Source organism: Scyliorhinus canicula, chromosome 11 (assembly GCF_902713615.1).
Source record: "Scyliorhinus canicula chromosome 11, sScyCan1.1, whole genome shotgun sequence".
NCBI lineage: Eukaryota > Metazoa > Chordata > Chondrichthyes > Carcharhiniformes > Scyliorhinidae > Scyliorhinus > Scyliorhinus canicula.
In genome coordinates, this window is record NC_052156.1 from 141436347 (window position 1) to 141451676 (window position 15330).

Here is a 15330-nt window from a genome sequence, read left to right on the forward strand (position 1 = left end):
ATATTTTGTTATTTTAACAAGTTACAAAGAGTCAAAAACTAGAGAAGTTTTAAAAACCAACTTAACCATTGGCACATCTTTAAATGTAATGTTGTATGAATACACTAGTTAAGATGATTGTGGTATTTAAAACAGTTTTTCACACAACAATAAAATCCTTTCGTCGGCATATTATTGTGAAATTTATTTTTTGATATACAGATGATCAAAAATCATTGGTAAAGGTTCTGTCTACATATTATTCTGTCGGATAATTATTAAAATAAAACGATATATAAGTTTTAAATGTATATCTATGTTCGTGTATATATATCTATATATATATATATAGATATATATATATAGATATATATATATAGATATATATATGTGTGTGTGCACGCATGTGTGTAGATTTCTGACATTCCTAGTAACTTAATGATTAAGCCTCTTCTGTCTTTTCTTCTTCCTCTTTGCTGGTGACGAGTTTGTTCCCTTTATTATCATATCCAAACCATACTGGTGGATTTTCGTCATTGTATTCCAAATACTGGATATTGGTTATTGCTTTGACAGCTTCTCTAAATTAGGAAAAAAAATGTCAATAAATGCCGTAAACAAATACTGCAGTGGAATGTAGAATACAAATTAAAAGGATGTAATTAGTACAGTCGTGAGACATTAACTTAGCTTGTAAGAGCAAGATGTAGAATCAGTTTGGGTACACATAGTAAAGGTTAGAGATCATTTGTGGGAGCAGTTTATAGACCTAACAATAGTTACTCCCACTGTTTTCCAAAACAGAAGAAAAGATTCTGACTGCACTTCCTTAAGCTTATCAGGACATTTTCTTAGAGCAGTGTGTTCTCAAACCAACCAGCAGGCAGGCTTTTCTGGTCCTGGTAATGCGTAATGAACCAGGATTAACCAATCACCTCATGGTAAAGGAGCTTCTATGTGACTGTGATCATTGCATGATAGAGCTTCATGTTCAGTTTGAAGGGTCCTAGCCTTCACTGCAACTAGCATGACCTCCAGGGAAGCATCTGAGAATCAGCTGATTGTCTTCTCTCTTTTCAGCTCTGTCACTGATTTGTGACTGTACCTTTCAGTCAATTGACACATCCTCAGGCTCTCTTGCAGAGTGGCTCTGAGGCTTTAAACAGTAGATGAGAAATTCCAATAGGTAGGCAACTCAATGTAAATGCACAATCCTAACTAGAAATCCAGAAAAATTACTTAACGGGGTGATAGGTTATCAGGGGTGGAAGTGGTGTGGATTTGAGGTTACTAACAAATCAGTCATGATCTTATTAAATGGTAGTACAGGCTTGAGGGGCTAAATGGCCTACTCTTACTCTTTGTATGTTTGAATGTTAAATGATGTCTGGCTTTCCATGTCACATATTGCATACTCATTGTCCACCACCTATCTTGAATCCAAGTTAAAATTATTGGAATTGTCTCTCAGAGCTATATGTTACAATTTTTCTCACCATTAATACAGTATACATGGTGAAATGGAGAGTGGAACTGTTTCCCTGTCAGTTTTTGTCCCGGATTAATATATGCATTGACACTACAGGTCTGCATTTGTTGTGGACTTCTGGTGGCGGCATGCAGGAGGAGGTCACACATCAAATAAGTCCTTCCAGAGTCCTTGTGTTTCTGCCCGGTTCCTGGGAGAAATTGGTCGACAAACCCGTACCATCTAGCAGTACTTTATGAGAAGATGTCGAAAGCCGTGAAAAAGAATGTTGGAAAGAAGGGTGCGAGTGGTAACCCTTTATCGGAGGCGGTGAAGATGTGAAGCTCGTTGGGAGCAAAGATGGTGGGGCAACCTCATCAGGTGACGCCATACCTATTACAGTAGACACACTGACGGAGGTAATGGTAATCGAGTTTGATTCAATTCGGCACTTTGAGAGGAAAAGAAGGGAGATGCTGGAGACCCTCAAAAAGTTTGTGGAGGACGCGCTAGGCCCAAAAAGAGAGAGATTGCGAAGGACTTTGAGGTTCTGTGGAAGCATTGAGAAGTGCTGAAGTGGTGGAGCAGACCTTGTCTCGACAGAGTGATCAAATAACCTTGCTGGAAGTTGAGCTGCTGGTCATGGAGGAGAGGAATAAGGACCTGAGGGGAAAGGTCGAAGACCTGGAGAACAGGTCGAGAAGGCAGAACCTCAGGATCGTTGGGTTGCCGGACGGGGTGGGGGGGCTCAAGGCTGAATGAGTACTTTGCCAATATGTTTGCAAAGTTGATTGGTGGGGGGAGGGAAGGAACAGATGTCCCCTCCTGAGCTGGCTAGGGCCCACCGAACACTCCGGTTGAGGCCACGGGAAATGAGCCACCACGGGCGGTGCTAGTGTGTTTCCACAGTTACTAGACGAAGGAATGGGTCCTGAAATGGGCCAAAGAAAACCAGGATGTGACATGGGAAGACAGAAGCATCTTAATTTATCAGGATGTCAGGCCAAGATTGCAAGGAGGCATACGACCTTTAATAAAGAGAAATCGGTATTGTACAAGAGTGGTGTGCATTTTGGTGTGGTGTACCCAGCAAGATTGAGGGTCACGGACAACTCAAACGATCACTTTTTCGAGATGGCCGAGGAGGCAGAGACTTTCGTCGAGGGTGAACTCCACTTCCTTGTGTGCGAGGCTTGGTTTAATCCAACTCAAAGTAAGGCGCACCTGACTATGTTTAGAGTGCGTTGTTTCTTTGCAGGATTGTTCCGGGGGTCTGGCCAACCTTGTGCACATGTTCTGGTCTTGCCCCAAGCTTGTGTGTCTTTGGGTCTCCTTCTTTAGCACCATGTTGGCTATTCTGAAATTTGAACTGGAGCCGTGTCCTTTTTAGTAGCCATATTTGGGGTGTCAGACACAGGAGTGCAGATGGCCATGGGGGTCGATATCCTGGCCTTTGCCTCGTTGATTGCTCAGAGGAGATTACTGCTGGGATGGACGTCTGCTTCTCCGCCCTGCCTCAATGTGGCTGGGAGATCTGATGGAGTTCTTATACTTCGAGAAAGTCAAGTACATTGTGAGGGGAGCAATTGAGGGGTTTTACCGGAGATGGCAGCCATTTATTGTGTATTTTAAGGAGTTGGTCACCCTTAGTTGCTAAGGGGTCAGTGGGGAGAGAGGGGAAGGGAGGGCGGGGTTACATTTTGGTAAAGGTTAGGTTATGTTTTGGGAGTTGTATAGATGTATTGGTGTTTTATTCTGTTTAATTATTTTGTTTTATTTTGTGTTATGTATAAAATGGAAAAATTTAAATAGAAATATATACTTTTTAAAAAGGTCGGCATTGCATTATGCATATTTGTGACTCACATAGGCACCTTTAGCTGACTAATGTGGTTCCATGCAGTTTTATCATTTTCAAGTCTTTTGCTATCACTTTTCTCTGCTTTCTCCATCCTTCTCTAGTGATTAGCTGTCTCCAAATGAACATAGCAGAATCAGTAGTTCCCCTGTAATAAGAGTCTCAATATTATGAGAACACTATATAGTAAAAATATAGCCCAACTTTCCTAAAGATCTCACAACAGAAACAAACTGATGCAGTTTGGGATTAGAAAGTTGGTCCAAGTTTATCCGTGGCATCTATTAATGGTCTGCAAGTCATTTGCCAGCAGAACAAGGAACAATGAGCAAATTAGAAAACAGCTCTCCAAGGTACTGTTACATAGAATTTCAATTAACTATCTATTAAATGCACTGGTGGATGGTTACCTTAAGTCCAGGAGGGAGCCAAGTTTCAAGGGAGGCAAGACAGAAAATATTCATTGATAAGTCAACAAATATTTTTTAACATGTCAAGGAGCACAGTAAGAAAAATCACACGTTGAATTTTGTTTTCAGTAGTGACCTTGGAATATTTGATCATGTAGGAAATTAATATAAGTACGATAATTAAGTCTTCAGATTCTGTCCAGATTGATAGAATGTTTGAGTTGGCTAGGAATGGAAGAACATATAAAATAAATAAGTAGGAAACTAGATTAGAAGTATTTAGTCTCAGAAAGTCAGCATCCTCTGGAACATTTAATGGAATCATGTGGTGGTTATGAGTTTGCTACAGTCCTTCAAAAATGGCTTAGCAATTTCCTGAGAAGGAAGCAATTTCTAATTATAGATGAAAATCTGAAAGTTAGCTGGAATTAGAACGATTTATGGGTTCTTGTGGTCTCCTTGATTGTTTGATTGCAATAGGCGGTTGGAGAGGAATTTCTCAGAGCTTTAATTCACTTCAGGTTTTTATGTCTCTCAAAAGAAAATATGTTACTGTGAAAAGGAAAAAGTCGGTAAATAAACAGAAAAAATGGTGTACATGTATGCACTATGCCTAGATCTGATGGACAGGATGGTTTCCTCCCATCCTTTCCATATTTGTATGCATGGTGATCCTATCTTTATATGTAAAACTATTCAAACCAGATGTTGTGATCTGCCATAATAGTAACATCCGGCGCTGGATTCTCCATTCCTGCGTATAAGTGCTGATGCCAACGGAGGATCTGTGGTGTTTCAGGATGGAAAAGTCGGCACCACACCCGCACCGCTACCGGTGAGGTGCTAGCACTGACACCACGTGAAACACATGCGGAATACGTGGTAAACTGGGAGAATCGCCGGGTCCGTGCTGGACATGCGCAGGGCTGGCAAGCTGCAGCCACGCAGCGGACTTCACCCCTCATACAGGCACCGATCGCACCAGAAAAGTGGTGTCGGTTGTGCTGGACCGTGTACCCATCCACCCTAGCCCCACAGCCCACCTCCTGGCCACCCCCCAGCCCTGGCAGAAGCCCCTCAGCCAGCTCTCAGCGGAGTATGGCAGTGCTGTACACTGTCCTCACACCCTCTCTCCCTCTCGGCAGCCGCCACGCCAGGCTCATGACCACTGAGACCACACGTGGCATGTGCCGTTGGGAACTCGGCCCATCGGAGGTGGAGCCTCGCGGCTGGACCCACTGATAATATTCAGACGGGGTTGCGACTGCGCGCGGTGCGCGTCTCGATGATGCTGATTTGGAGGGGGCGGAGCATTGTGACCCGACGTCACCATCGGGAGCCATTCTCTGCCCAATCGCTGTTCCCAATTTTGGCAACGGAGAATCCTGCCCCGATCTGTGGATGTTCCACTGCAGCTGGCTGGAAGCTACACCAAATTCACCAAGTGGTTACTTCCAGTATTAGAGGCCCAGGTATGAATCGGTCCTACCCTATTCGGTAGCACAGTGGTTAGCACTGTTGCTTCATAGCACCAGAGACCTGGGTTCGATTACTGGCTTGGGTCACTGTCTGTGTGAAGTCTGCACGTTCTCCCCATGTTTGCGTGGGTTTCCTCCGGGTACTCTGGGTTCCTCCCACAAGTCTCTAAAGACGTGCTTGTTAGATGAATTGGACATTCTGAATTCTCCCTCAGTGTACCCAAACAGGCGCCGGAGTGTGGTGAGTAAGGGATTTTCATGGTAACTTAATTGTCGTGTTAATGTACGCCTACTTGTGTGACACTAATGAAGATTATTATTTTATTATTGAAATTGGACTGCTGTCAGAGTTTGGAGGATACACCTTTCAGTTGATGCCTTGGTAGCTCAGGCGGGACAGTTGTGGGCCTGCCAACCTATCACATTTTAGAAAGTTTCTATAGCCCTTAGTGGAGTGAATGGATAGAATGCTACATTGCAGGATCCTTGGGTGTCATTCTCCATCCCGGGACACCATGAATGCATTCCCTGACAGAACGGAAATTCGGGCATCAGAGAAAAATCGGGTTCGGTGCAACGCCATGCTCCAGGCATCTGCTGGTGGCATGAACGAGGTCCACAATGCGTGCAGGCAGGGGGATGTAAATAAATGCCCATATATATTAATGACTCATTTGCATCTATTTAGCGGGTTGAGCGTCCTATGCTCCAGCCTCCCATGATTCTCTGGGACTCCTGCAGTCGGGAATCACGTGGGTGTGGATCATTTGTGGTCTCAGCAATCATGAACCTAACGTGGTTAACTTCGCAGTAGGCCAAGGAGGCAATGGCCCACACATTAGGGCCATGATTGCTGAGACCATCCAAGCCCACCCAAGGACCACCGCCCCCCCCAACAATTTACCACCTGCCCACACCTCCTCTAGAAAACACCCCCTCCGTGATCCCCGTAACAAGATGACCCCCCCAGTGACCCCTGTAATTGGGGACTCCTGTAATAGGGAGACACCCTCCTGGAACGCCTGTAATAGGGGGACATCTGTAATAGGGAAATGCCCCACAGGGGCCCCTGTAATAGGAGGACCCCCCACAAGGATCCTGTATTAGGAGGACACCTTCCAGGGACCCCTGTAATAGGGCGACACCCTCCATGGACCCCTATAATAGGACCCTTGTAATAGGGAGACCCGTGCAGGGACCCTTCTAATAGGGAGACCCCTCCACAGTGACCCATATAATAGGGAGACCCCTATAATAAGAGGAGCCCCCACAGGGGCTCCCTGCAGAAAGGAACCTCCTTCAAGGACCTACCTACCCCCCTCCCCCCCCCCCCCCAAAGAAAAGGGACCCCTGACTGGAAGGTAGGGGCAAGGGCAGTGGGAAGCATTGTAGTTGTAATACTTACCTTGCAGCTCCTGTGTCTGCGTGGGTTTCCTCCAGGTGCTGCGGTTTCCTCCCACAAGTCCTGAAAGATGTGTTGTTAGATATTCTGATATCTCCCTCTGTGTACCCAAACAGATGCTGGAATGTAATGACTAGGGGCTTTTCACAGTAACTTCATTGCAGTGTTAATGTAAGCCTCCTTGTGACAACAAGCCGAGGAGGTGGAGAGGAGGCACTGCAATAAGGCCTTGTGAGTACTGGCAGTGCCTGTCATTCGAGAACCTGCCAGACCAGGCAAGCCGTCGAAGATACTGGCTGAGCAGGGGGCCAGTGTGACGTATCTGCCAGATCATGGTGTACCTGGCACCGGGGGAAATAGGGGAGAGCACCCGGTCCCAATGGCCATCAAGATGCAATTGCCCTGAACGTCTACGCCACAGGGTCCTTCCAGGCACCGACTGGAGACCTGGCTGGAATCTCAGAGCTTGGTGCATGGGTGCATCCATGCCATCACGGAGGCCCTATATGCCCGGTTGGCACAATACATCCATTTCAATGTGGACCGAGCCCATCAGGATGCCCAGGCAACAGGGTTTGCCGCCATCGCCGAAATTCCCTGGATCCAGGTGGTGATTGATGGGATGCATGCCTCGCATGCTGGCAGTGTTGGCTAGTGTAGACTTGAGAGATGAACAGACACTTCCAACACTGATGAAGGTTCAACTCAATTTTATTAACTACTTCTAACTAACTAACACATGATGACTGTGGGTCTAAATGATGCTAACTTAAACTAGAGACCTAAGCCTTGTCGAAGCCAGTTGATTCTCTCAGCACGTGTTGTAAGTCTGTGCTGGGCTGGATGAGTTCTTGTTACACTCAGAGGCAGCACCCAGAATGAGTGGGAACCGTGGTGCCCTCTGCCTTTATAGTGTGTGTATTCTAACTGGTGATAGGCTGTGGTATTTGTACATGTTGATTGGTCCCTGTGTGTGTCCATCAGTGTGTGTCTGCACCATGATATACTGGTGTATATTATGACACAGATGACAGGCTGGTCTTCCCAAACCGAAAGGGGTTCCACTCAATGAGCGTGTAGCTGTTGTGTGATCAAGAGATGCGCATCATGCACGACTGTGCCCAATATCCATGCATGACGCCTTCATCCTGACGCACTCGACAGTTCCTGGCCTCTTCGATGTGCTCCCCCCCCCCCCCCCCCCCCCCCTCCAGCCCCCTTCCAGCCCCCCCCCGATGATGATGCCTATCCGAAGGCCACAGACTGACGCAGAGATCTGCTACAATGACAACCATAGAGTGATCGAGCAGTGCTTTGGCATCCAGAAGATGCAGTTCAGGTGCCTGGAACGATCTGGAAGGGCCCTGGGAGGATCTCCCACATCCCCCCCCGTGACCAGTCGAGCCCATCCCTCACACCTTCTGACAGAGAACCGAGGTAGGTTGTAACATTGTGGACAGGAGTATAACGTGAACAAATAAATACAAATTTGTGCCCTAGCCCCTAACGCTATACTGTGCCCTGCACCTGTGCCAAATTACTAGTGTCTACCTTTCTTGCCTTAGGGGCCCTTATGCTACGCCTAAGTGGACCCCCAGGCAAGGAGGCATGCTCCTATTCCTGCCCTTTGACCTGGGTCCTCTTTGGCAGACGTCTTCTGTGGCAACCGGGCCTTGATGCTGCTCTGGTCTCCAAGGTGGCTCAAACACGTACTCATACGCCACTGACAATAGGGCTCATCGCTGTATCCAGACAGATGCTGTTGGCGGAATCGCCTTGTTCTCTTTAAACAATCCGAGCAATGACGTGGTTCGTTATGATGGTGAACCGACGCCACACACATACTGGTGAAATGTCTTCACCGCAAAGACGACGGTCACAAATGACCAAAAGGGACTTTGAGGGGTCGTAATTGGTCAATGACCCTGATCATAGTCGTTGTTTCACCCTGGCGATGCTTCTTCTTGAGGAACTCTCCACGCCTGTTCTTGATGTTTCTTCAATAGCGCACGCAATGGTGCGAGGATGGTCAGCAAGTTAGGATGATTTTCCCATAATAGTTCATGAGTCCTAAGAATGACCACAATTCAGTCACATTCTCTAATCTATGCATTACCTAATCTGCATCTTTTCCGGCTGGATGATTCCTAGGCTTTCCAAGCAGTTGAGTTCACCCTCTACCTTTGTCAGTAATGTGTAGGGAACTGGGCGGGCCTTAATACTTCAGTTGGGCCTTGGGGTCTACGTGTATCTTGGCCACAGCACCTCGTCTGAATTGGGGGGCGGGGAATGAGCACCTTCATCTCTGACGTACCTTACAGCTCCTGGACTCCCTTCTCCATTCTCTCCCTTGAGAGACAAATCTCAATGGCCCTTTTTAGATCAAAGATGGTTCAGCCAGCAATTTCCGCTCGGTTCCATGTTGCTTACTCCGCACACAAGGTGGTCTCAAAGCATCTCGGGTAGGGATGGTCCATAGTTGCAGGGATCTGCAACTTTCTGCAAACTCAGTAACAGACTCCCCCAGGATTCTCTCAACCGTATTGAATCAGTGTCTTTGGACAATAACCGACTACTTAGGGTCATAGTAGTTTGTTGCAAGCGCCACCAAGTCCTCAGACATCTTGGAGTCTAGGGCCACAGGGTAGGTTAGGCACTTTATTACACTGGAAGTGGGGGCCCCACAGGTCCTCAAAAGAATCAACTTCTGGCAGTCTTCCCCAGTAATAGCGTTGTTCTGAAAAAATAGCACATACGATCTGTGTACCGAGCTCAGTCTTCCATACTTACATCAACAGCATCTTGTCTACCTAAGAGCGGCATTTTTGAAACAGTTCTAACCATGCTCCTTTGCGTTGAGAAGCAGTTGTAGCCTGAGTGCCAGCAGCACTATCTGTAGTTCCATTTTATCGTCGTCGCCAATAGTGTAGTCAATGACGAGCCCCATAAAGGTGAGTCAAAAGTAGTTCATTTACAACTCACAGCTAGGAAATACAGCAAATAAGCAACACCAAGTCCCAGCCGGGACTATCCTGAGAAGTCGGTTCTCTCCTGGGCCATCTTTAATCTTGGGGAATTAACAACCCCGTTGTTGGGCCACCACTCAGCGGGGAAGCTCATACTCCACGAATACCAATCAGATTGTCCCCATGGGTCTTGTGGGGGTAATAACAGATTGATTTAAATGAGGCTCCAGATTCAAATAAAATTATAAATACTCCATCTCGTCTATGATTAGTACCAATTACTATTAATTCACTATAACACAGAAATCTAGCACTTCAGTTTACAATTCTATTACAAATCTACTCTGCCTTATTTGTTTCAAAATCCTCAAAAACCCATCTATTTAATCTTCCCCGTACCTTCCTTTTGCATCTTCCTCATCTTGCTGTCTTCGAACGTGCTCTGAGATGTTTATTTTATGTTAAGACTGTCATCGAAATATGTAGGATTGTTAGCATTGCCTGCTCTTAAAGGGTATTTTTCAATTTGAGTAATTGGTGAAATTCCTTCTATTTTCAATCTCATTATTTATACTTTTCCTATTTATGCAAATACAAGAAAATGCAGGAGACCTCTTTGTGTCTATTACAATAATACTCGGGTCGCTTACACTTACTTGGTGATATTTGTGCAGTACAGCATCTTGAGAATCCGTAGCTTTTTGCAGCCTTTCTTCAGGAACAACAATATCGAATCAGTAAGATTGACGCAACCCGAGATATCCAAGAAGTAGATATAATGGCACACTCCAGCCAGATACTGGATGCTTAAGTCAGTAATCTGATGAATCAATGAAAACAAAAATAAAACATCACTTTGCAAATACAACATTTTATTAAAGCAATCACCAAAATGCTCTGAGGCTGATACTTCAGTACTGAAGGAATGTTGTACTGTCAGGGTTGCTGGCCTTTAGTTGAACCAAAGGCCAGAACCTGGACTACCTGATCATATATCTCATTGACTGATTTTTTTTCCTGCATTATGGCAATGTCTGTCATTCTTGAGTTTGTGATAATGCCAAGTAAATGTAAGTCTTTTTTAAGTGTTGGACTATGGGCGAAATTCTCCCAAAGGGAGATTGAGTGCCGACGCAGGAGTGAAACCCGGAGTGTTTCACTCCGGCGTCAGAGGCCGCTCCTCGCCCCCTATTGGTGGGCACCGATCGCGGGCCAGTCACCTCATGAGCACGCCCGTGATTCTCGATCCTCCCTCCGCCCCCCACTGGCCCCACACTTACCTGTCGCGCGCTGTTCACGACAGCAGCGACCAGGTGTGGTTGCTGCCGGCATGAACCGGTCGGGTTCGTCAGGCCGCTTGGCCCATCCGGGCCGGAGAATCGCCGGTCGCCGTAAAAAACGGCGAGCGGTGATTCTCCGAGCGGCATGTCGAAAAACACGACACGCCATTTTTGCGGGGTGGGAGAATCACGGGGGGGGTGCCAGGGCGGCGTGTCGTGATTCGCCCGGCCCTCCCGCGATTCTCCCACCCGGCGTGGGGAGCGGAGAATCGCGCCCTATATTTTCCAACCAATTAAGGTATAATATTTTGAAATAATGACCGCAGGTTTAATCCTCTCACCCTCTGAGAATTTTGCATGGAAGAGGTTACATTAGGACGTGGATTTACTAGACTGTGGTCACTCCAATCCTGCTTGACACATTTTATATTTTCCAGTTTTTGAGCTGTAAATTGGTTTTTGTTCAGGCAGGCCTACTTTAAATTAAAAAAAACTGTTGCCTGATTATGTCATCAGCTGTGCTCTTATAAAATAGTGGAGCAGGCTTAAAGGTCTGAATGGTCATTGTTTGTATGTTCATGTTCTTCATTCACCTTTGCCCTACATTCACCAGCTACAATTTCATGGGCACCATCTCTCTGCATTTAGCCATGTGCTACTGAGGTAGAAAGACACACACAAGCCATCTAAGTATGGATATTGAGGTGCAGGCTAAGGAATGCAGCATAATATTGTGTGATCCCAGGCACATTTCTCTGGAAGATGTTTAGATGACCATAATGCCCATTCTACCAGGATGTTGAACTGTTGGTGTAGGGAGCTGCTCATGATATGCTCCTGCACAATGCTCACTCAGTACTCACCTGTGCTGAATGCAGGTCATTGAACTTTTTCCGGCACTGCATCCATTTTTGCAAGACAAGGTCATGGCCGCTGACATCCACTACCAACTTGGTCCATGCCTTCTTGGCGAGGTGGGATTGGCTCCTCCTTCCATCCCTTGGCATCAGGACATTCTTCCTTTCTGTTACTGCCCCCACCAGGCTCTTGAGGCAGTGATCAGGGAAATGGGGCGCTTACTGGCTGCAGGAGCTCCTCTCACAGCTGATGTACCTACTGTAGTAGCCATTCTGAGCCACAGATTCATCAGTAGTCTGATGGATGCCAATTTTACAAGTTTTTATCGGAGTTGGGCAGGATTTGGATTTGTGGCTGCTTCTGGTTCCGCCTGCCAATCACATACGCCAAATGTAAAATTCTAGCCCTAGAGATCCAGCACTGCTGCTCTTTCCACTTGAGCCAGAAAGGTCAGAAGAGCTTTTAGATGAACCATTATATCAGCAACTTGAACGGAAGGATGCTGAGAAAGAAATGTATATTAGCAGAGCCGGTCTCAGATTTTTGAGGCATTGGGTACCGAATAAACTGAAGGCCCCTTCACAGCCTCCCTGCACTACTCCCCTCTTCCCCATGATCCAGACACAAATGTGGTGTAAAATGCATGAAGAAATACACCCAAAGAATGTTTACACTATTATTAATAATAGAAATTATATCATAATATTCTTAAACGAAACAGTTCTATGCTGTGTTTCTATATTACAGTGAGTTTGGTTTGGGCTCCTTGACTTGAGCACCATACATGCTGGCATTTTTTCAAATTTGCAGTTTGGAAAACAAGACTGACCTCACCGAAAAGTACCACACTCTAGATGCATCATTTAATCCATATACACATTTGTTCAACTTCCACAGTACCCCTTCTGTGTTAGCTGCTTCTTTAGGAGGATGGATAAAAATGTCTCTCTGGAGCTGATGCCCCTGCAAAAAGGCAGCTTTTATATCTATAGATTTGCAGTCCCATGCTTTAAAGAAGATCTTTAAAATAACCTTTCCTGCTGTAGGTGAATCTACCCTTAAGTCCTGATCGTCTAAGTTTTCTTCAAATCCCCTTGCCACAAGCCTGGCCTTTGCCTTATAAGTTCCATCTGGAAGAACCTTTTCTGTACAAATCCATCTGTGGGATAGAGCTTTTTGTCCCCTATCCAGTACTTCCGTGTATACTCCAAATTCACTCCAACTATGCAATTCTTGCTGTTTAGCATCTTTGATAACTTTTTCATCTAATTTATTTGAAGCCACCAAAATCTCATGTGCATGTGGGCTTCTACTTCTATTAGTATTCGTAGTCTTACTCCTGTTCCGAGATCTTGATAAACTACGTCCCCTTTCCTGCCTGGTATCTCGTTCTGTACTGCTACTGCTTGATCTTTCTCTTCTGTAGCGGGATGTCCTTTCAATAGTTCTCGACCTTTTCCTGCGAACCTGTTCACTATCCGATGTACTATCTGAACTAGCACTGCGTTTCTGTGCCCTCCATTTTTGAACTTCGTTTTCCCAATCCATTGTCTTAACTTCCTCCCCTGAATGCTGTACATTCAACCAATGTTTATACTTTGCAGTGGCCTTCCCTGCTCTACTAATAACAGTTGCACCTTCCATTGACTAGACCCTTCAGGCAAGTATGTCACTTTTGTACCAACCTTTGGCAGTTGCCCTTTCGGAAAAATGGCCTGATCTAATTTACCAGAAGTGTCATGTTCCTCTACAGAAACCCTGTCTATATCAGTTAACTGGTCCTCATAGTTCTGTAACACTTGCATACCAGATGACTCTGGTTCCTCGTCTTGTCTGTCTGCTCTGTCTAAATTTGAAAATTTGTAATCGGTACCCATTATCCTTGATGAATGTACCCTAACAGTTTGATTACCATGTTGCAAAATAAATGTTTTGCCATCTATGCCTATGATCTTCCCTAGGCCTTTCCATTCATTAGAATTGTCTCTCTTATAGTATACCATTTCTCCTTGTTGAAAAACGGCATCTGATGGCCGTACATTATGTCTTAAAGCTCTGCGAATTGTTTCAGAGACTTCTGCTTCCAAAAAAAGCTTTTCTACTGCCATGTAACGCGTTTAAATGTTCAGCAAAATCTGAGCTAATTGTAGTCCCTTCCCAAGCTGGAGGCTGGTCATCCAAAATGGAGGGAATTTTAGGATTTCTACCAAACACTAATTGATAAGGACTATAGCCCCCAACCATCTGCAATGAATTCTTTGCATGTACCGCCCATGCTAAAGCTGAATTTAGCGTGCAGTTTGGTCGATCTCCCAAAATTTTCCGAAGCATGTCATCGATAACAGCATGACTTCTTTCACAGGCACCTTTACTAAACGGGCTTTCGGCAGCCATGTTCATAACTCTGATATTCATGTTTTCACACATATCCCTAAACTCATCATTAGCAAATTCTCCCCCATTGTCCGTAAAGAATTTTGCTGGTGGACCCATTCCTGTCCCGATCCATTTTTCCACAATTTTGTCCAAAATTACTCTCTTTTCTTTACTTCGTACAATCATTGATTGACTAAATCTGGTAGCTAAATCTGCAAAATGCAAAATAAATATATTATTTGCTTTATCCCAGATCTTAAGGACCATGGCCACAATGTCATTAAAATCCCTGGCCAAAGGTAGGGTTACTATCGGTCGTGCTGGTGTCCTTCTGTACTTCCTGCAAACTTCACAGCGATCACTAACCTGTTCTATCAGCTTAGAATAGTCATCATCCCTTACCCCTGCATCCTTTCATAAATTTTTCAGCCTCCGAGGAGACGGATGTGCAAATTGCCTATGCAGTTTTACTACAATAAGCTTTTTACCAGCTAAAGTCGCGTTATCAACTGTCATTAATATATCCTTAACCACTCTACTTGAAACATTATTTGTCAATAATGGAATACAATAATGTCCCGACTGTGTAAATTGTAAGTCCACCGTCTTTCCAAAAACTGTTGCCTTATCCTGTTCCATATCCAGCTTCATGTGTGCTTTCTTCATCGACGGTCTGCTCAGAAGCAAAGGTATCTCACTTGATACAACATCCGTGCTAATAAAATGATTCACTCCAGCAATATTGCAAGGGATCACCACTCTTTTCAGCGACTTCAGAGTATTATCATCCCCAAACCTGAAACTTGTGGAACTTTTAAATTCCTTAACCTTGTTACGATTTTCAGCATCCAATGAGTCCAGATAACATTTTAACCAGTCAATCCCACACACAGTAGATGTGCAGCCACTGTCCAATACAGCACAGTTAAAAGATTCTGCAACCAACACCCTCATTACCGGCATAAAACAGCTTGTTAATAGGACAATGCCTTCTTTCTGGTCACAATCTTTTTCCTCTTCTGACTCTTCCGTGTCATGTGTCGCTTCAAATACTCTATCATAACGAGTTGGACAGTTGAAAGCATAATGGTATTGAGAGTCACATCGAAAACATCGATTTATCATGCCCCGTGCATTTCTGGGGTTCATCCTCCTATTGTAGGTTCTAACTGGGTTTCTGTCTTCATAATTTCCTTGTCTCGGTCTCCTTTTATAGTCTTGAGGCCTGTTCGTAGCCATACGATTTCACCATCCT

The 15330-nt window shown here is 45.1% G+C and overlaps 1 protein-coding gene across 3 annotated transcripts in view; it reads right to left on the reverse strand.

Moving 5' to 3' along the window:
* Positions 1 to 373: 373 nt before the first annotated feature.
* The window catches only part of fbxl13 (F-box and leucine-rich repeat protein 13), a 399689-nt gene continuing 384732 nt past the window's right edge, over positions 374 to 15330 (reverse strand). The window contains exons 21-23 of one of the 3 annotated variants that reach the window (XM_038811556.1): positions 10218 to 10381; positions 3314 to 3453; positions 475 to 560 (exon numbers count right to left, since the gene is read on the reverse strand). In XM_038811556.1, the coding sequence (XP_038667484.1) occupies positions 3324 to 3453; positions 10218 to 10381 (294 nt within the window). In that variant the 3' untranslated portion in view covers positions 475 to 560; positions 3314 to 3323. Of the gene's footprint in view, positions 561 to 3313; positions 3454 to 9634; positions 9751 to 10217; positions 10382 to 15330 lie in introns of those variants that run through there. The other 2 variants (XM_038811555.1, XM_038811557.1) reach the window with 2 other exon arrangements.